Consider the following 21,218-nt stretch of genomic DNA (forward strand, 5'->3'; position numbering starts at 1 on the left):
ATATGTATATACTGTACTCGATACCATCTACTGTATCTTGCCTATGCTGCTCTGTACCATCACTCATTCATATATCCTTATGTACATATTCTTTATCCCCTTACACTGTGTATAAGACAGTAGTTTAGGAATTGTTAGTTAGATTACTTGTTGGTTATTACTGCATTGTCGGAACTAGAAGCACAAGCATTTCGCTACACTCGCATTAACATCTGCTAACCATGTGTATGTGACAAATAAAATTTGATTTTATGGTATTTGTGGAGCCAGGGACATCCAATCACAATTAGTTTGTATTTATGAAATAAACTCTTCAGCTGCCCGGGTGTCTGGTCTCAGATGATCCCACAGGTGAAGAAGCCAGATGTGGAGGGCAAGCGTGGTTGTGAGGCCGGTTGGAAGTACTGCCAAATTCTCTAAAATGATGGGGGTGACTTACGGTAGAGAAGTGGCCATTCCTGCAGTCCGCATACCAATTGCACAATCCCTCAGAACTTCAGACATCTGTGACAAAACTGCACATTTTAGTGGCCTTTTGTCCCCAGCAAAAGGTGCACCTTTAATGATCATGCTGTTTAATCAGCTTCTTGATATGGGGCACCTGTCGGGTGGATGGATTATCTTGGCAAAGGAGAAATTCTCACTAACAGGGATGTAAACAAATATGAGACAAATGAGCTTTTTGTGCGTATGGAAAATTTCTGGGATTTTTTTATTTCAACTCATGAAACATGGGAACAACATTTTACATGTTTTTGTTCAGTATTACAGTCCTCCAGAAAAATGTTGACAAGGACTTACATCACTGTGTATTCGTTCTTCTGTACATACAAAAATGGCCCAATTTTTTTTATTTCCAATTGCTACTAATTTGTACTGGCTAAAAGTATGATTAAAGAAGAAGTTTTGATAAGTTTTGCGAACCATGTTTAGTACATCTAAAAGAGACTCATGGTTCAACAAGAAATTATAGCCATCAAAAGTGTCAAATTTTAACATGATCATTTATAATACAGTACTTTACAGCTTTGATTGATCACAGAATATATGACATGAAAGGGTGATATAATTATCTGAATTACTGTAGATTTGAATAGTTTAGTTAATCAAGAGGGAAGTATGGTTATTGTTCATATACCACTCTCGCACTCAAAATAAATATATTAGATACATAGTATTTATCAGCATATTGACAGATTATTGCTATCAACTGCTGATTGCAAGTTATATTACCCTGTTTGTATATTTTGGAACAATGGCAATTAAGTTGATTCAAATGATGTAGAATATATAGATGGGCTACCACTGGTGTCACAGGCACCCACAGGTCTTGACCACCATGTTGCGATGCTTCTTTAGGATCACGTTGTTGTTGTCATCATAGAAGAGAACAGAGATGGGACTGAGCTTGGTGGGTGCGCAGCACGCTTTGGGAACCTCATCCGGCTTCAGAAGGTGAACCTGCCATTGAAAACGGTAAATCAGACTCATTCATACATGCACTTTCATATAATCAATGATAATATCCTGTTATGAAAGAGATATGGGTTATTTAAGCAATAAGGCCTAGGGAAGAGTGGTATATTGGCCATAAACCACAAACCTCTAAGGTGCCTTATTGCTATTAGAACACCTCATTCAAGGGTTTTTCTGTATTTTGACTATATACATTGTACACTACAAAACTATGAAATAACACATCTAGAATCATGTGGTAACCAAAAAAGTGTTATATCAAAACTTGTTTTATATTTGAGATTCTTCAAGTAGCCACCCTTTGCCTTGATGACAGCTTTGCACACTCTTGGCATTCTCTCAACTAGCTTCACCTGGAATGCTTTTCCAACAGTCTTGAAGGAGTTCCCACATATGCTGAGCACTTGTTGGCTGCTTTTCCTTTACTCTCCGGTCCGACATCCCAAAACATCTGAATTTGGTTGAGGTCGGGGGATTGTGGAGGCCAGGTCATCTGATGCAGCACTCCGTCACTCGCCTTCTTGGTAAAATAGCCCTTACACAACCTGGAAGTGTGTTGGATCATTGTCCTGTTGAAAAACAAATTAATTATCCTGAGTGGCGCAGTTGTCTAAGGCACTGCATCGCAGTGGGAGCTGTGCAGCTAGAGATCCTGGTTCGAGTCCAGGCTCTGTCGCAGCCGGCCGCGACAGGGAGGCCCATTGGGTGGCACACAATTGGCCCAGCTTCGTTAGGGTAGGGTTTGACCGGCAGGGTTGTTCTTGTCCCATCACGCTCTAGCAACTCCTGTGGCACCCGGTGTACAGTGTTTCCTCCGACACATTAGTGGCTGGCTTCCGGGTTAAGCAGGCATTGTGTCAAAAAGCTGTGTGGCTTGGCTTGGTTGAGTTTCGTAGGACGCACGGCTTTCAACCGTCGCCTCTCCCGAGTCCATACGGGAGTTGCAGCGAAGAGACAAGACTGTAACTACCAATTCGATACCACGAAAAAAGGGTAAAAGTAACAAACCATTTTTAAAAATAATAATCTATAAAAACAACTGATAGTCCGTCCCACTAAGCCCAAACCAGATGGGATGACGTATCGCTTCAGAATGCTGTTGAAGCCATGCTGGTTAAGTGTGAATTCAAAATAAAGACTGTCACCAGCAAAGCACCCCCACACCATAACACCTCCTCCATGCTTTACGGTGGGAAATACACATGCAGAGATCATCCGTTCAGCTACACCGCGTCTCACAAAGACAAGGTGGTTGGAACCAAAAATCTCCCATTTGGACTCCAGACCAAAGGACAAATTCCCATCGGTCTAATGTCCATTCCTCATGTTTCTTGGCCAAAGCAAGTCTCTTATTCTTATTGGAGTCCTTTAGTAGTGGTTTCTTTGCAGGAATTCGACCATAAAGGCCTGATTCACACAGTCTCCTCTGAACAGTTGATATTGAAATTTGTCAGTTACTTGAACTCTGTGAAGCATTTATTTGACCAGCAATTTCTGAGGCTGGTAACTCTAATGAACTTATCCTTTGCAGCAGAGGTAACTCTGGGTCTTCCATTGCTGTGGTGGTCCTCATGAGAGCCAGTTTCATCATGTATTTTACCAAAATGGCCTATCTTCTGTATATCCCCCCCCCCCTACCTTGTCACAACACAATTGATTGGATCAAAGTAATTTAAAAGGAAAGAAATTCCACAGATTGACCTTTAAGAAAGCACACCTGTTAAGTGAAATGCATTTCATGAAGCTGGTTGAGAGAATGCCAAGAGTGTGCAAAGCTGTCATCAAGGCAAAGGGTGGCTACTTTAAAGAATCTAAAATATATTTTGATTTGTTTACTACCACTTTTTTGGTTACTACATGATTCCATTTGTTATTTCTTTGTCTTGGATGTCTTCACTATTTTTCTTCGATGTAGAAAATAGTAAAAATAAAGAAAACCCCTTGAATGAGTAGGTGTTCTAAAACTTTTGACCAGTAGTGTAGATCCTTCAGTGCTTTCTTCCGTGGGCTGTGGCCCCCCTTGTCTGAATTTGTTCAATATGTCCTCCATAACACTTTATAGCCCACTGTGGCAAAGACTCGGCTTTCAGGAGTTAAACAACACAAGAAAAAAAATCACGTTGTTTGTCTCATTCTACCAACCTAGCTAGTGACATTATAAAACACAATATTGGGTATTTGTATTTTATATTATACCAACGATATAGAAAAGCATCTGGTGGCAAAATAGCCAAAAATATAGTGTGCGCGCCAATAAAATTATGATTTAATTCAAGGTTTACAAATATGCCCACTATATAGAACATTCTGTCAGTAAACAATAGTCTAAACCCAATGTCTCTACCATATATGGTTGAAATGTTACCGACGATTTACTCTGAGAATTTAACCCCACAACACCAAATATGGAACACATACAACCAAGTGCGGTGTAGTCTAAACTAGCAATGGTCACAGCAAATGATCGTTATTATTTCATCAACACTGTCAAGTACAAGTGTATGAATGTTATAATATTGTAGAGAACAAGCTAATGATTCATTCTATGTCATTTTTAATGACATCAGGCAACGAAAAGGACGTTTGGACATGAATTTCGTAGCTCCCTCTTGAATTGACCATTTTTCTCTCAACATTCAGAGGCTTTTATCCAAAGCGAGTTACAATAAAACCTTCTGTCGTTTATGTATAGGTGGTGACGGGAATCGAACCCACTACCCTGGCGTTGCAAGCGTCAAGCTCTATCAACTGAACTACGAAGGAGCACTTCAACGTCAATAGAATGTTGACAAGCAATTTTTAACGGATTCTAAAAGGAATCATATAATTCCAAACTCATTTCTATGGCAACATAGTTGTCCATTTTGTAAACAATCATTTTCGAACGTGTGTTGCCAAGATGCATCTAACCGACGTTCTATGGAACGTTTTCTGTGCGAAAACAACAACTTCTGTTTGCTGCTGACCACAAACTGGATTGATTTTTCAGACCTGAGAACAATTGACTGGAAAATGCCTGGGGGCTTTTCAAGACTGGCGGAGAGAGTGCGTGGACGTCTGCGGCCTACTGCGTCGACAGGTTGTTCAAACTCATTTGTGGCTTGTTTTTCTTGTCTTTTTCTGTTTTGCAGATTTCGTGATCGTCGACAGATGGACAGTGACAGCGACTTCGAAGAGGGTATGTGGAGTTTAAAACTATTTTTTACTTCATTTAACAATGTCATAATTTGCGAAATGTTGTGTATTTTTATCGTTCAGACTTGGCAAAAATGCTTGTGCCAGAGATGTTGTAGCTAGCTTGCTTGCTAGCTAACATTCACTTTAGTAACTGTTGCTAAGCGATCGACTTTTGCTACCTAGCTAGGTAGTATTAGCAATCTTGATACGTTTTGTCCTAACAATTAATTATTTTATATTCCAATGTTCCTAATTTTAGAAACAACTGTCCTGGATGAGGTCCAGTTGGATGTGCCATTGGATGATGTGCCAGATGTTCCACAGCTGCCAGTCCTCCTTGATGTCCAGAATGCTGCTATCATCCTCGAGGATGTGCCAGATGTGCAGACTATCTTTGAGGTACAATTTTCAGAAAGTTTGGGGTTTTATGTTTGAAAAATATCCCAGATATTCAAGTTGTGTCTCTGACATTAAACACATCTCTTGTCTGCTTTCTGCTTTAGGAGGCCACTGGCAATTGGCAGTTGATTCTGATCAGGTTCAGCCCCCTGTACTGTGGGCCTGTTGTGATCAGGGTAAGAGACCCCCCCCCCACACACACACATCACTGTTACAATGTTTACTGTTTCCAACATGAATGTATTGTAATGTGCAGAACAATGCCGGTCCAGTGGTTATAGCTTGGAGAACTTTCCAGTTCATCAGCCCCATCATCACCTACATGCGTGGGGGATCCCAGGTTTATGTCTTTGTAACTTCCCAATCCTACATTGTCAGTCATTTGATCTTGATGGAAATGTGTCACAGCAATTGTTGAAGTGGTTTTGTTGATGTTGTCTTTTTGTTTATCTCAACAGCAGGTGGTGGTGAGGATGCACCACGTGAGTAGGGTGACAGGCCTGGAGACTCAACTGGTGTGGGCCATCTCCAAGGAGACAGCCAGGCTTAGTCCAGAGGGCATCCCCTACTGTGCCACCAAAGTGCAGTCCATCACTTGGATCCAGGTAAGATGGAAATACTACTGAAATAGTATTAGATTAGGCTTTTCTTCACTTATTCCATTTGGCCTTAACATGTATTCTCTCCCTGTCAGTGTGTGGCTGGCAGAGTGACCCACTATGCGTCTCACCTCCGCCACGAGACGTCTGTGGACGTGACGCTTGGCTGCTACCAGGTAAATAAAAGATTTCCTATGTATATAGACTAGGCATTACTGGGCATTTTTACATTAGATTTGTTGTGTTTTCTAATAGTGTGTGTGCTGTAAACAGGTGTGTTGTGTGTGTTTTGAGCAGCAGACTGATGTCTCAGTGGTGTACACCACTCTCCACATGGGGCTGGACGGGCTTCTCTCCTCTTCAGCGTGGTCGGAGGCTGCCTCCTTCTCTACGCCCACCACTCAGCACTTCACTGACCCAGAGCCTGAGGGCCACAACTGCTATGAGGTCAGACGTTACACACACATACTATTGACGAGGAGCATTAAGATCCTTCCATTGACCGATTGTTATGTCATTGGTCACTGATTTTGGATGCTTGTTTTGTTGTCGTAAGGGCTGGGAGGAGGACCTGCTGCCTGAGGAGAGGGAGGTTCCTCTGCTAAAGTGAGTTCCTCTAAATGTCTGGGCCTGCAAGATGCAGAAGGATAGTGGTCATAATGCAGTTATCCCCCATTGACTAATGGTTGACATGCTCCATTCCCTCCCTTCCACAGCCTCTACCTTACCACCAAGAGAGTGGAGGACATCGCCCTGAGGCTCATCTCCCTGCGCCAGGCCTTCACTGTGAGTGGACCCACTTTTCTTTTTCTCTCTGTGACTTCTTGTTCTGTCTCCTAGAGGAAGATGTCTCACCCTAACTCTTCCCTAGACCCTGCTTGGTTCCACCCTGAGCAGGAACCATCTGTTTGTGGCGGGAAAGGTCCTCCTGGGCGCACTGGTTCAGGCCAACCACATGGTAACTCACTAACTCATTCTCTTTCAAGGGAAAGAGAGCGTCCCTGAGGGGAAATGTGGTCTGTTCACTAAAAGATGCTCTTTTCTTTGTCATAGGACGAGGCCAAGTTCATAAGTACCTATAACGACTTTGTGGACTACCTGAGTGACCCCTCCAAGCGGAATGACATTGAGAGGGAGCTGGCTGAGGCAAAGGTGAGTTCATGAACTCTTTCAAGTCTCACTGAGTTCTTCCACATGCACATATGTTATATATCACAGTAGCTGATCTATATAAAATCATTCCTATTTTCTCCAAACATGTTTTCTTGTCCTAGATCCATCATGTGAACATGATAGATGTCCTCTTTGAGCTGGTGCTGTTTGGGATGATGACAGCTCAGAAGTCCCTGATGGTGGTAAGTAGCATCTCACTGGTACATGTTTTGATATCTGTCTATTAGCAGTTTCACTTAAATTCCTCTCCTCTTTTCTCCTCTGTTTCCTTTAGCATCCCGGTGGGTTCGTGGAGCGTCTGTACGCTCTCCTGTACTCCTTCCTGCCCACTGCTGCCAACATGGAGCCAGAGGCTGACAGATACCTGCTGCAGCTCAGTGTAAGAGTCTAGGTTACTTCCTGTTTACTTCCATATTCTTAGTGTACTTCCTTATTCATGGTTTACAGGGTTTCAATGCCATTTTAGGGGGAGTATTTCTGATTGTCTCTCTCCTCTTGATAAGCTAGTAACTCAGAGTCATTTTCTATGTGTTGTGTGGTGTTCTCTTCAGGGCGGGCTGATGGCTCTGCTAGATGACATGTTTGGCCAGCAGCTGGCCTGGTACTTTAACCCAGAGTCTCTGGTCACTGAGCTCTCCAGCCTCCTGGAGTACCACTTGGAGAACCTCATGGCCAGCATGTAGTCCTACTGCAGGGACCATTCTCCTTTCTCCTTCTCTCTCTCTTTTGAAGGAATTGAGGACTTGAAGTGTTTTGTTGAAACCTTATTAGTTTTTAACACCCATTAATCTAATGTATTCTCTTGTTTTCTCTCCCCACAGGATTCTTGTGACACTTTGCCACCCAACAGGGATCTAGACACCAATGCACTACATTACTTTGCACTGATTTTTACATTTTTAAATAAAATAAGTTGTAGTTCAAAAACATTTTGGTTTCCGTCTTTTCATTTATTTCCTCTTCCTAGAGTTATAATGCTAATATTAGATAATTACATGATCAATGATGCTTTATTATTTGAATATGGAAATAAAAACAATGTTTTGTTGATTTACAGATACTACAGGCCCACACTTTATATGGTTTTGTACTGTGGTTTGTGATACTGTACTATTTAAAAACATGTAGGACGACATACACTGAGTGCAAAAAAAAAATCTTCCTAATATTGAGTTGCACACCCTTTTTCCCTGAGAACAGCCTCAATTCGTCGGGGCATGGACTCTACAAGCTGCCCTAAGCGTTCCACAAGGATGCTGGCCCATGTTGTGTCAAGTTGGCTGGACGTCCTTTGGGTGGTGGACCATTCTTGACACACATGGGAAACGGTTGACCATGAAAAAAACAGCAGTGTTGCAGTTCTTGACACACTTAACCCGGTGCGCCTGGCACCTACTACCATACCCCGTTCAAAGGCAGTTAAATCTTTTGTCTTGCCGATTCACCCTCTGAATGACACACACAACCCATGTCTCAATTCTCTCAAGGTTTTAAAATCTTTCTTTAACTCCCCTTCGTCTACACTGATTGAAGCGGATTCAACAAGTGACATCAATAAGGGGTCACAGCTTTCACTTGGTCAGTCTACGTCATAGAAAGAGCAGGTGTCCTCAATGTTTTGTATTATCAGTGTGTGTAGTAACCTGGTACAGTATAAAGTATACCACTAGAGGGGATAATTGCTTCAGTTGAATGTTATTTCTCACTATCCCTACTCTACATTAACAGTCTGCCATTGTCGACTCCGGTAACTTGTGTATCTTAGTCTTTTTTATATTTGCCATTAATGTCTGAACCATTTACCATCTTTCCCACTGAAACCAGTAATGTTCATGTTCATGTGAGAGAGGGTGTAGTAGTTTATACTGACCACTAGTTGGATCATAGCGTGGTTGGTGGCGTTCATGCAGGAACCCAGAGGGTAGAGGCATTCTCCATCACAGTAGAAGGCAGAGTAACCCGTAGGAGCCAATACCCAGTCCTAATGGAGAGAAATACCATAGAAATCAAATGACAAGATGAGATGAATGACGAGAATACTCTTTCTATGAGAAATACATGATAAAGAATGCAAAGAACATACTCTACAATGCACATCCTACACATGCCTTGCTTCCCTAAATATACCGTGTGTTACAGCAAATAAGGTGGTACAATGTTAGCTCCTGATGATCTATTCAGCAGATTGAGTAGTTGAGACATAATCTCACCTTCCAGCCTAGATCACTGAAGCTCACATATAATTCATGTCTCTTACAAGCCTGACGCCCACTGTTGACATGGCTGTGATCTGAAAGGGACCGAAAAGTATGTTATGAACCAGGAAAGACTAATGTACACTTTGAATGCATTGGATTTGAAATGAAATGTAAACGCAACTTAAGTCATTTTGTAATTGAGATGAACTATCCCTTTAAAACTGTGCATAAAACAAGTTTAACTAGAAGACGAAAAACCAGTGTTGTCCCCTGACCTTGTAGGACCTCACCATGTATACTGGGCAAGGGCAGGTCGTATTTGGGCTTCTTCTTATGGGGGTTGGGTTTCACGGCCCGCGGGGGGCGACAGGGGGCCTGGCTGGCCCTGAAAAAGGTCACCATGAAGGGCTGTTTGGAGCGGGGGCCCCTACGACCCACCAAGCCTACCCAACCAGCTGACAGGGACCGGTCTGAGAAAGAAAGAGAACAATCTTGAGGGAAACCAAAACAGCATATCTCCATTTCTATTTATTTACTGAACAATTACAGACACAATATGACATTACAGTATTACAGCACAGGTATCAGTGTGTGTATTCTAAGTGAACTTCCCTCCTTATTCAAAGGCATAATAATCAAGAAATCCACTTTGTGGGAAATAGCCTCCACATCAGCAGAGCATTTCCTGACACTGAACATAGAGTTAATACTATGAAGCTCACCCTCCTCTGTCTCCACGTAGAGCCGGATGCCCAGGTTACTGCGGGGGTGCAGGAGCCATCGGTTGCTGGCCGATGTCACGTCAAAAGCCAGCCAGCCCTCCTGCCCCGCTGGCACCGACTGCATGTCCAGTAGCACCAGCTCTGGTTCTCTGAGGAACGTCGAGGAGTTGCATGAGACGACAAATTCGGGAGGGATATGCAAAACACGTTGCATGGCCATTCAACGGCTCAGACACAAGAGGTATGTGGCAGGGTCTACAGTCAATCACGGATTACAAAAAGAAAACCAGCCCAGTCACGGACCAGGATGTCTTGCTCCCAGGCAGACTAAATAACTTTTTTGCCCACTTTGAGGACAATACAGTGCCACTGACACGGCCCGCAACCAAAACATGCGGACTCTCTTTCACTGCAGCCGAGGTGTGTAAAACATTTAAACCTGTTAACCCTCGCAAGGCTGCAGGCCCAGACGGCATCCCCAGCCGCGCCCTCAGAGCATGCGCAGACCAGCTGGCTGGTGTGTTTACGGACATATTCAATCAATCCTTATCCCAGTCTGCTGTTCCCACATGCTTCAAGAGGGCCACCATTGTTCCTGTTCCCAAGAAAGCTAAGGTAACTGAGCTAAACGACTACCGCCTCGTAGCACTCACTTCCGTCATCATGAAGTGCTTTGAGAGACTAGTCAAGGACCATATCACCTCCACCCTACCTGACACCCTAGACCCACTCCAATTTGCTTACCGCCCAAATAGGTACACAGACGATACAATCTCAACCACACTGCACACTGCCCTAACCCATCTGGACAAGAGGAATACCTATGTGAGAATGCTGTTCATCAACTACAGCTCAGCATTTAACACCATAGTACCCTCCAAACTCGTCATCAAGTTCGAGACCCTGGGTCTCGACCCCGCCCTGTGCAACTGGGTACTGGACTTCCTGACGGGCCGCCCCCAGGTGGTGAGGGTAGGTAACAACATCTCCACCCCGCTGATCCTCAACACTGGGGCCCCACAAGGGTGCGTCCTGAGCCCTCTCCTGTACTCCCTGTTCACCCACGCACGCCTCCAACTCAATCATCAAGTTTGCGGACGACACAACAGTGGTAGGCTTGATTACCAAAAATGACGAGACGGCCTACAGGGAGGAGGTGAGGGCCCTCGGAGTGTGGTGTCAGGAAAATAACCTTACACTCAACGTCAACAAAACTAAGGAGATGATTGTGGACTTCAGGAAACAGCAGAGGGAGCACGCCCCTATCCACATCGATGGGACAGTAGTGGAGAGGGTAGTAAGTTTTATGTTCCTCGGCGTACACATCACAGACAAACTGAATTGGTCCACCCACACAGACAGCATCGTGAAGAAGGCGCAGCAGCGCCTCTTCAACCTCAGGAGGCTGAAGAAATTTGGCTTGTCACCAAAAGCACTCACAAACTTCTTCAGATGCACAATCGAGAGCATCCTGTCGGGCTGTATCACGTCAACTGCTCCGCCCACAACCGTAAGGCTCTCCAGAGGGTAGTGAGGTCTGCACAACGCATCACCGGGGACAAACTACCTGCCCTCCAGGACACCTACACCACCATATCATCTACTGCATCTTTATGTAATACATGTATCACTAGCCACTTTAAACTATGCCACTTTGTTTACATACTCATCTCATATGTATATTCTGTACTCGATACCATCTACTGCATCTTGCCTATGCCGCTCTGTACCATCACTCATTCATATATCTTTATGTACATATTATTTATCCCTTTACACTTGTGTGTATAAGGTAGTAATTTTGAAATTGTTAGTTAGATGACTCGTTGGTTATTACTACATTGTCGGAACTAGAAGCACAAGCATTTCGCTACACTCGCATTGACATCTGCTAACCATGTGTATGTGACAAATAGATTTGATTTGCAGTAGAGAGAGACAGCCACTGAGCTTCAGCTCTCGAGAACCAGTTTTGTACGAGGCGTCCTCACATGCCACAACGTGGCCAATGAGTTATTCTGCAAGGAGTTCTGTGAAGCCAGGGTGAAGAGCAAAACAAATTCGACATTGCATTTTGCGAAAGCAACAAACAAAAAACATCTGGAACGATAAGCCAAACCATGGTGTATGGAGTGAAGGGAGAGCAGGGGAATCATTAACAAAAATGCACTCTTTCATCCTTTTTAATGCAAAAACCCCAAAGGTGATCATTTAAATGTGTCAAAGAGAGAGAGAGAGAAAGAGAAGGATAGAGAGAGAGAAAGAGAAGGATAGAGAGAGAGAGAGAGAGAGAGAGAGAGAGAGAGAGAGAGAGAGAGAGAGAGAGAGAGAGAGAGAGAGAGAGAGAGAGAGAGAGAGAGAGAGAGAGAGAGAGAGAGAGAGAGAGAGAGAGAGAGAGAGAGAGAGAGAGAGAGAGAGACAGAGATAAATAACCAGGTGATCTAGTGGCAGGAACCTGTGTTTGTTCTCCCGTTGGATCTCGTAGACGGAGATGTGCAGGCTGCGGTTGGCCCTCTGGCCCATGGTCAGGGTCTTATAAATGCGGAACTCTGCAGCTGTGACCGTTTCCCCCTGGGGGAGGGGCGTCAGGTCAAAACGGAACTCCTTCCAGTACGGCCGCGGCTGCAGCAGGTCACGCTCTTGCTCCACTGAGAGAGAAGAGGAGAGAGGGAGGTCGATGTAATGCCAAAGACATTCCCCCCCCCCCCGCACTTAAACTGCGCAACGCCTCATTCACACGTGCTCACATCTACTCTACACATTACTTCCACTCCCCTCAACAAGCCCCGAAAAGACCAAGACAAACAGAGATATACTCATTGTACGACACATAGTGTATGATAAAGACATTCCCATGTGACACAAGAAGGAGGGAGAAGGAGGGGGGGCGACAGAGCAATTCGTGGAGCGACCAATCTAACATGAAAGGGGTGCATGAGAAGACCGAGGGAGAGAGAAGAGCAACAGAAGTGGGAAGGTTTAGAGGGAGACGGGAGGATGAGTGACTGAGTCATTGGAAATTAGGGGGAAAGAGCGGAGCAGACATGTGGAGAGGTGTGCAGGCGATGCCCAGTGAAGGGGGAAAGTATAGTGATAAAGTAGAGAGGCGACAGGGAAAGACGGAGAACGATAAGGGAAGGACACACACGCTAGTCTCTCGCCACAGACGCAGTGTCCCAAGCAAGACGACACACACGCACCCCCACACTCTCTCGGGAGCCCTGCAGAGCACATTAACAACCACGGTCGGGGCCCTGTAGTGTGCTGTAATTAGACTCACTAAGGGCCTTCAACCGCAGCAGCTGCTCAACATACACACCACTAACTACAGGTTGGGGAGTATTTTTAGAGCGGTCCTCTGCTGTTTCTCCATTTGTGTGTGTGTGTGTGTGTGTGTATATATATATATATATCAGTGGGGCCTGTAATTCCTTACAGCTGTGTCCCCTACACACTGTCTTGAGCACGTTGCGCGGCCTTGACTGGGTCGGATTGATAGGGTGTGTGATGGGTGTATTTTTGATTCCAACTGACATGGGCTATAAATGAGAATCTGTCTAGATTGGTTAGATGGCCTTAAAATGGTGGTTCAAGGCGACACACCAGACATTGTCAAAATAAGATCTAGTGAAACATTAGCTGAAATGCGTAATTACGTTCTTTTGGGGGTTATTTTTGTGTAATGTATGACACAGCAATAGACATGATCATGTATGTCCAAATACTGTAGAAAAACAAAGAAAAACTAGCATATCAAGTGTCGACGCAATGCAAAATGTGAAGAGAAATAACATGGAATCATGTTTTCCCACGGCAACAAGGTTATCCATCTTATTCCAGGAGAGATTAGCGGAAGGAAATGACTGGGAAAAGGATGTTTAATTTGTAATGCTGTGTCAGATAAGCATCTGTAGGTCTACTGTCTGGGCTGGTGCAGCACAGGAAAAGTCTCTCTTGTGATAACAAGACTGTCTCTGAGAGGTGAACTGGTTCACCACCACATAACGTTGCCAGGTTGGCCTCGTTTCTCATTGAACAATCCAACAATATGTCCTTTATTCAGTTACTGGGCTCTATTGCAAGACATGTAAAAAGGATCACAGGGGAGGTTCTTGGCCAGATCGGGCCGTGGGGCTTCTATTTGGAAATCCCTGTTGGGAGGCCATTGGCTGAACAAACAACAACTCCCAACTAATTGGATAACGAGTCAATAACAATAGCCAATTAAAACCCAGGAATTTTTTAAAATCGCAGGTGTATCAACAGTCAGTAACTCACCCAGGTTGACGAAGCTCATGACCGTATCGGCCTCGCTAACCACTGTCCCCAGCGGCGCCGTGTACGTGTTGAGCGTGGGCAGGGCGGCATGGCTGACGTGGCCAGTCAACCCATCCGCACCGCCGAACCCCAGACCCCCTACCCAATTCCCCATTCCGTTTCCCTCATCCCCCTTGGCCGACACAGCGTGGTACAGGTCCAGCATGAAGATGGGGGCTGAGGAGGGCGGTCGGAGGGGAGGATGGGGTCTGGGCCGACCCGGTAGACCCAGGATGGACAGGATCTCTCTCTGCATCTCCTTCTTCTCTCGGCTGCTGAGGCGGCGGAAGCTGGAGTGGACGACTCCCTGGGCCTGGTGGCCCCAGAGGCAGAGCAGCAAGGGGGCGAGGAGGAGGGCCACAGGGAAGAGCGGGAGTTGGAGAAGGCGCCGGTAGGTGTACTTGCTGCTGTTGTCATGGATGTGTCTTCTTCCTGAACACGGGCAGGCGTGGGTATCGACGCACGTTCTGAAGCCATCCGGTCTGTCCAAGCTCTGTGTGGTCTGAGGCAGATCTTCCAAGGTGTCCGTTGCCATAGTGGAAGAAGCTCTACCCGGCTTTTTTCCTATTCTCACTATGTGTAACCTACAAGTCTCTGGTTGGGTTCTTCTATGTTCTTTTGGCCTTCGGTCCACAAGAGAGCAAGTAATATTTTGCAACGCACACCACAGAGGGGCTGTGAACTGTGTCTCAAACAATTTGCATGTCCCCTGTCTGCCTGTGTACGCCAAACTGTTTGTCTTGCACGTATCCGTCACTGACAAATGCACCTCTGTGATTTGTGATGAGATGTGTTTAGATCAACGGTGGACACTAAGAGATGTTTACTCCTTTAGTTCCCTCTGTTTATCGGCCGTCTCCTCCCTTCCTCTACTACTTTAAATCTCTCCGCTTGTCTTTTCTCTTCTACCCCAACATGACTCTACTCATGTGATACACACAGACAATAAAATGAAAGCAAGGGTAAAATGACAATTTCTTTTATGTGTTTTGATGAAAACAAAAGAATCTCTTTGTAATCTCTCCCTTTTGGAGAAGTACATTTGATGGAGTTTGAAAGTGGATAAGTCAAAGGGCAGGTGCTACCAAGATTGGTGGTCAATCAAATTTGAGAGAATCAAATAATCAGTCTAGTTGGTCTTCAGAAGAATAAGGAAAAAACACCACACCTGTCGCGCCTCAATGTTGGCTGGCAACAACCAGATCCTACGCAAGGAACAAGGAGTCAAATCCTCAGTGGGACGATTATCTGTCGTCCACCTCTCTTGATCTATAGTTCTTTAATCCACAATTCTAGGGAACTTTTTATTCATTAAAGATCCTTTGTTTGTTACGTCCACTTGCGTCTTTAACTCCAGATGTTTCCAGATGTCTTCCTCAACCTTTATGTAGCTTCTATTTAAAATCCTTGGTGCGTTCAGTATTTAAAAAAATATATATATATATTTTTGATTAGTCGTTTTGTTCCTCGCTATTGTATTATTATTTTGGATTCCCCCAAACCACCTGTTTCAAGTGGAGAACAATGCCAGTATGTTTGTCAGCGTACTGTAGTGTGCCCTCTGAGAGTTTACCTCATGTAAGGGTGCTTCGACACTGGTTGAGTTGTCCATCACCAAGAGGGAGTGTCCTAAACAGCCTCCTCCCTCTCCCCACATCCTCTCCCAACCCTCTTCCCGATCCCTCCCTTTGGGCTTTTTAAAATCTCCCTCCCTTTTATCTTTTCGTCTTCTCATGACCACTTCCTTTCATGGGAAAGCATTTTGGAATCCGAGTCAGTTTGGTGAAAAATACATACACCGAATATATTTAAACATGTTTTGAGATTTAAGAAAAATATATTTATCTATAGAGAACACATGGATTAGCAAACCTACCGTATCTTTAAACCCAGTACTAACAGCATGAATGGAGACTGCTGTAGCTTAAGGTGTACTGACAAAACGTGTACCCTATAAAATTGTTTTCGGTATTTATACGTTTTCATTTCCTGTTGAACAGATTGCGAGTTGCCTTTACCTCCTTCCAGTTTGACTGCAATCCTGTGTGTGGGATAGCAAGGGATTTGAGGGGAGAAATGACACGGGCTCAGGGTCAGTTCAATGCCAGTTTGTGTTTGTTTGACATCAAAAGCACCCTGGGACTTGCGGCCACTTAGAACAGCAAAAATACACACAGACCAAACCAAACGCCATCTTTTCTAAGGCCAGGGAGTCAGAAGTGCCAGGAATGAGTATTTTCTGTGGTATTTTTGTTTTTGTTTCTCCAGTGTTGAGGGATTTTAGGGCCGGAGAGAGGAATGACGGATGGAGAGGGAAGGGTGAGAGAAGGATAGTGAGTCCGTCAGTCTGTTGTCGGAGCAAGGATAGGTGGTGAGGACAGATGGGGATGGTGGGAGAGGATGTGAGTGGGTTCGGATAGTTCCATGTAAACACAGACACACAGCTGCACAGGGAAGACTATAAAAGAGCAAACCCCATCTGCCAAATAAACCCAAGGTGATTTTCATTTTCTCTCTTGAACGGAGAGGACGTAATAGCTCCATCTCCTCCCCTAACACACACAAACCAGGTCTTATACTTAGCTACTGTGGAAGCAGAGAATGAGATAGACCACAGTGACATTTCCCCACAATATTACTGTAGAATAGAAAGCGCCAGAGAAACACACCCATCCATGACCACAGAGACGTCCCTCCCTCTGTTGAAGATCCTACTACAGGGCGTGTTCTTATCTCTGGAGACACTAATTGTACCCCAACCCTAATTACCAAGCCATTTCCGGTGTGCAGAGACTGTGGTCTACACTCAAGGACACGCATGGGAACACGCACGTGAACATTGCATGTGCGTATACACACACAATTTCCCCCCAAATGAAATTACAATCAAATCCACAACGACAAAATATTTCTTTTTTTTTACTGCAAGCATATTCTTTAATACAAAATGAGAACAAAAAGGTTTATAATCTTATATTTTTATTTTACACAATTGACTTCTAACCCCCCCCCCTCCACATTTTCTCTTCATCACACTGTGAATAACACCAAAAGGTGAGTTCCTCTCCTGCGCCCAGATCCCCACCCCCAAAAGAGACAATAAATAAATAAAAAAATCACCTTAAGATGTCACTTGCGTTCATTAGGTTTTCATATACTTCAGCTCTCACATCAACAAACAGGGAAGCACATTTGCAGCCATTAAAGACACGACAATTCAAACGCCTATAAGGCGGGACACTAGGGGTTCTCTCATTGGCCCCTTCAGCTCCCCTTTCATTCATATTCATAGTTTTTTTTTGCCAACACAATAAGGGCAACCCCCTTTGGTCATGTTCTGGGAGTTGTAGTCATTAGCAAAAAAAAAGTCTGCCATGGGAATCAGTCAGCTTCCTGGTTGAGTAATGTTATGAAGAAGTAGAAACATACAACGTTGAAGAGAGGAGCGGACATTTTCCTTGGTACAAAATATCATGACTTCATCTTAATACTAATCATTCTCCAAGGTGATATGATACAGAACTGAAAAATAAATAAAAATGTTTTCTTAAGCTAGAAAAGCAACAAACAAAAAAATACAACAGGATTATAAATTAACCAGAATGAAAGAAAGACATTCCCAAATCAAATCTTTGCACACAGCGATGCACGCGGAGGACCTCGGATTTCTGTACCGCGTGACGACGACACGCGTATACACAAACATTTATGTCTGCTGCTCTGGGGGTTCCCAGCGGCAACGGAGGGGAGAGGGGCGAAGTGGAATTACAGCGATACAGACTGTCAGTGTGCGCCGGTTTTCAATCTCTAATCTGGAATAAGCCTAGTTTAAATTGTGTTAAATTGTGCATGTCCTTACAAGCCACTTCATTGTTACACATTTTGTCACGTTTTTGCTGTTAGTGGGGTCCCGCCAAGAAGTCATTTTTCAATTTGAGTGTTAGCTTCAGACTAATGGGGCCATATGACACACCCTCCATTCCATCAAACACACACTCCCACCGACCAACACACTGATTGTTGCAGTGGTTTGTGAGGACATTGCAGTGTGTATGTGTGTTTCCCACCACTTCCACGGTCTCCTAGGCTTGAGGTTTAGGCAGTTGTCAGAGTGGGGCAACTCAGGAAGTTGTCAGAGTAGGGGCAACCCACACACTGAACATAAATCCACGCTAGTCCGGTTGTTCCCGACCCACAGACATGAAGTGAAATTCCTCTTCACTTCCCAGTCCAGGAGAGTAAAAAACAAGATGGCAGTCATTGGATATTTTCTGTTTAACTCCCAGTGAGATACAATTTCCACAATACCCACAATCCAGTTCTTCGGAATGCCATTCTCCAGCAAGTTCTGAGTCATTTCACCACTACCCTCAATGTGTGTGTGGGTATTTCAGTTGTGTGTGTGTGTCAGTGTGTACATGCACAAAGTAGTTACAAGGCTCTACCTAACGCTCTGTGGAACTCAGATTAGGTAAAAGTAAGGACAGAAATGTGCAACACAAATAAGGCAGCATCATGTTGGTTGGTTCAAACTGCTGTGGCTTTCTCTGAAACAGTCTTAGCACAATCCCGTTACGAGAGAGAGCGCACAGGAGACTGGAAGGCAAACTGGGATCTGGGTTTTAAAGGGGGAAGTTCTGTCCTGTCTCACCCCAGTCTAAGTGCACGAACCCGGGCCTCGATGCCCCCCAGTGAGTGTGTGTACGAATGTGGGGAAAAAAAGAGAAAGATATTTCTCCCCCCCATCTATTCCCCTCTCTACCTGCCTTCCATACAGTAGTCTTGGTGCATGAATCCCATGCAAGCCCTATGGATGGATGTTTGGATCAAATGTGACACCCAATATGGCCGCCAGTTGTCTGTCCACTATAGAGCATCTCTTTGAATGGAAGACGGTCCGTTCTACTTGAGCTAATTGTATAGTTTGGACATCTTCCTCTCCATTTCATCCTGGCTGGTGTTTGGGGGGCTGGGGGAGCCCGTGGAGTCAAACCAGCTCTATAGTTAGGACGTTTCTTTACACTTCTCCTTCACTACTTCTTCCCAGAAGCGGGTGTCTTGGGGCTTGGGGTCTTCTTGGAGATGGTAGGGATCTTGGAGGGCTTGGCTGCTCCTGGTCGCCGGGGGGTGTCCGAGGTGTCCGAGCAGGCCGAGCGCGTCTCCAGGAGCTCCGAGGCATCTGACGCGTCGCTGCCCCGTCGGCTGCTGGCCCTGCTGCCCGCTCTGCTGCCCGCCCGGCTGGCAGCACCACTGGCTCCCGATGGGGTACGCCTGGGGTCTGAGAGGAGAGGAGGAGAGAGGGAGAAAGGAGGACGGGTAGGTAATGAGAGATAGAACGTGAATAGATAATAAAAAAATGAAAAAAAGAAGATGTTTAGTCTCATTTTCATTTCGGGAATCACATGTTCCAAGACAACACAAATAGAGAACTGAAAATGGGAATCAAAACTGCTATGACAAATCAGAGGACTTGGTTCTTACCGGTGCGTCCAGGTTTAGTAGAAGTGGGTGTAGCTCCTCCATTCTCTCCAGTCAGAGACCCTCGGCTGGAGTGGAAGGTGGGCCTCTTCAGCTTGGACCCCGAAACTGCCCCCTATAGACAGACACAGGGAATGTCACACAGTGGCGAACGGTGCTACTGAATACATTAAAGCAGTGTTTCTTAATCCTGGTCCCGAGGACCAAAAGGGGGTGCACATTTTTGTTTTTGCCTCAGCACTACACACCTGCTCGGACAAAAACCAGGTGCCCGGGACCAGGATTCAGAAACAGCTGTTTAAAAGTCCATTGCAGCTGTTTTTATATCAATATCAAATCATTTCTGGGTAACAATTAAATACCTTACTGTGATTGTTGTCAATTCATATGGTTAAAAGTAAACAAAAATAGCTTCTGAGCAAAGAGCAATTTCTTAAGCAGGAATTTTGCTGGGAGTGGTTTTAGTGGGGAGGGAAAACTGAAAATCAGCTGCTGGTGGCAGAGGTTTGGAATTCTCTCATTGGTCTATTAACTCTCTTGTCGCATGGAAGGCCAGAACAGATGGACATTTCAGACAACCTTTTCAAACAGCTCTTACACTAAAAGGCCATTATCATCCTTTTCACAATTTAAACGATTTCCAACTCACAGTGTGAAAAAAACGATGATTATATATGTAGAAATATAATAGGAAATAAAATGTTTGGCCCTTTAAAAAAGGTCGACTCCACAATATGACATCATCGTAAACGGCGAGACGACGTCAGCCAAACAGAGTACAAGGCTGCAAAGGCTGTCACACTCTTGGCTCTTCCCAATGCGAGTCTTGAGGCATGCCGACATTGGGAAGTCAATAGTGGATTTGAATTTTTCGTTGTTGTTGACGCTTGGAGCCAGGATGTTGTCCCGATATGTATGATGATGTCATATTGCTGCGTAACGGTTAACTAAAGGAGCAGGTACTACTTTCAAGCATCATCCCCATACTAGCATAATACAGCAGACACGCCATTTGAAAAATGACCAACAAGACGACCAAACTAAATCCCTAGAACTACCAGATGGATTTTGCTAATAATTATACAATTTCTCACTACTTGCACTTTAAAAGGATGTCACTTGGAATCTCTATTGACCTACTGCCAGTCGCTTCTTGCCAGGGGCCTAAAATATTGTGACAATTCACATATGAATACGCTTAACTGGCTATTGAGCAAGAAACGTTGAAACAAGATATGACGCAAATATATTCAGTCTTAAAGCTGAATTTTAATGTCACGTCTTTTAGATCTTCATGGTCCCATTGCACAGTGTGCACTTATGCAGGGTGTATGGCCAACCCGTGAGTGAGTGACAGTGTGTGAGAGTTGGTGCATTTTCAGTTCGCTGGGGCTTGGGACGGGTGGTAGTAGGGGTCAGTTTGTTACCTCGTGCCCAGGGGTGGTGTGGTCGTGGTCTGGGCAGGACTGGCACTTGGTTGGCGTTGGCGTTTTACTGTGTGCCAGCCAGGGCTTGGCATAGCCACGCGAGTTTGAGGACTGGGATAACCAAAGGGAAGGAGGGAAGGAAGGAGGGAGGCAGCCAAGGAGAATAAAAGGAGGAGGAGAAGCAAGGAGAGGAGCAGGAAAGTCGAGGAAAGGAAAATAGGGAAAGGGAGGAAGGAGAAGGAGGGAAAGGGA

General features: G+C 44.8%; 3 protein-coding genes across 4 annotated transcripts in view; 1 reads left to right on the forward strand and 2 right to left on the reverse strand.

The window, feature by feature from the left end:
- Positions 1–692: 692 nt before the first annotated feature.
- On the reverse strand, positions 693–15,654 carry LOC135552279 (bone morphogenetic protein 8B-like). Of its 2 annotated transcripts, none has more exons than XM_064983808.1 (7): positions 14,023–15,654; positions 12,200–12,392; positions 9,745–9,893; positions 9,313–9,492; positions 9,035–9,114; positions 8,695–8,805; positions 693–1,461 (listed from the first exon to the last, which is right to left on the reverse strand). In XM_064983808.1, the coding sequence occupies exons 1-7, from the start codon at positions 14,594–14,596 to the stop codon at positions 1,312–1,314; spliced, it is 1,437 nt and encodes a 478-aa protein (XP_064839880.1). In that variant the 5' UTR covers positions 14,597–15,654; the 3' UTR covers positions 693–1,311. The 2 variants fall into 2 exon arrangements, with proteins under 2 accessions (XP_064839880.1, XP_064839879.1); XM_064983807.1 differs by having other exon boundaries at positions 9,298–9,492.
- Positions 1,380–8,064, forward strand: LOC135551613 (uncharacterized). Its single transcript, XM_064982806.1, has 16 exons — positions 1,380–1,476; positions 4,608–4,654; positions 4,913–5,052; positions 5,157–5,228; positions 5,309–5,392; positions 5,511–5,657; positions 5,747–5,827; positions 5,949–6,098; positions 6,208–6,257; positions 6,368–6,437; positions 6,523–6,609; positions 6,705–6,803; positions 6,926–7,006; positions 7,099–7,203; positions 7,646–7,758; positions 8,025–8,064. Exons 2-16 carry the CDS (start codon positions 4,627–4,629, stop codon positions 8,062–8,064), a joined length of 1,347 nt encoding a protein of 448 aa, XP_064838878.1. The 5' UTR covers positions 1,380–1,476; positions 4,608–4,626.
- A 3,417-nt stretch (positions 15,655–19,071) lies between the features above and the next one.
- Positions 19,072–21,218, reverse strand: part of LOC135552280 (microtubule-actin cross-linking factor 1-like) — a 268,419-nt gene continuing 266,272 nt past the window's right edge. The window contains 3 exon segments of the mRNA XM_064983809.1: positions 19,072–19,339; positions 19,543–19,654; positions 20,967–21,077. Coding sequence (XP_064839881.1) covers positions 19,095–19,339; positions 19,543–19,654; positions 20,967–21,077 — 468 coding nt within the window. The 3' untranslated portion in view covers positions 19,072–19,094.

This window comes from Oncorhynchus masou, chromosome 13 (assembly GCF_036934945.1).
Source record: "Oncorhynchus masou masou isolate Uvic2021 chromosome 13, UVic_Omas_1.1, whole genome shotgun sequence".
Lineage (NCBI taxonomy): Eukaryota > Metazoa > Chordata > Actinopteri > Salmoniformes > Salmonidae > Oncorhynchus > Oncorhynchus masou.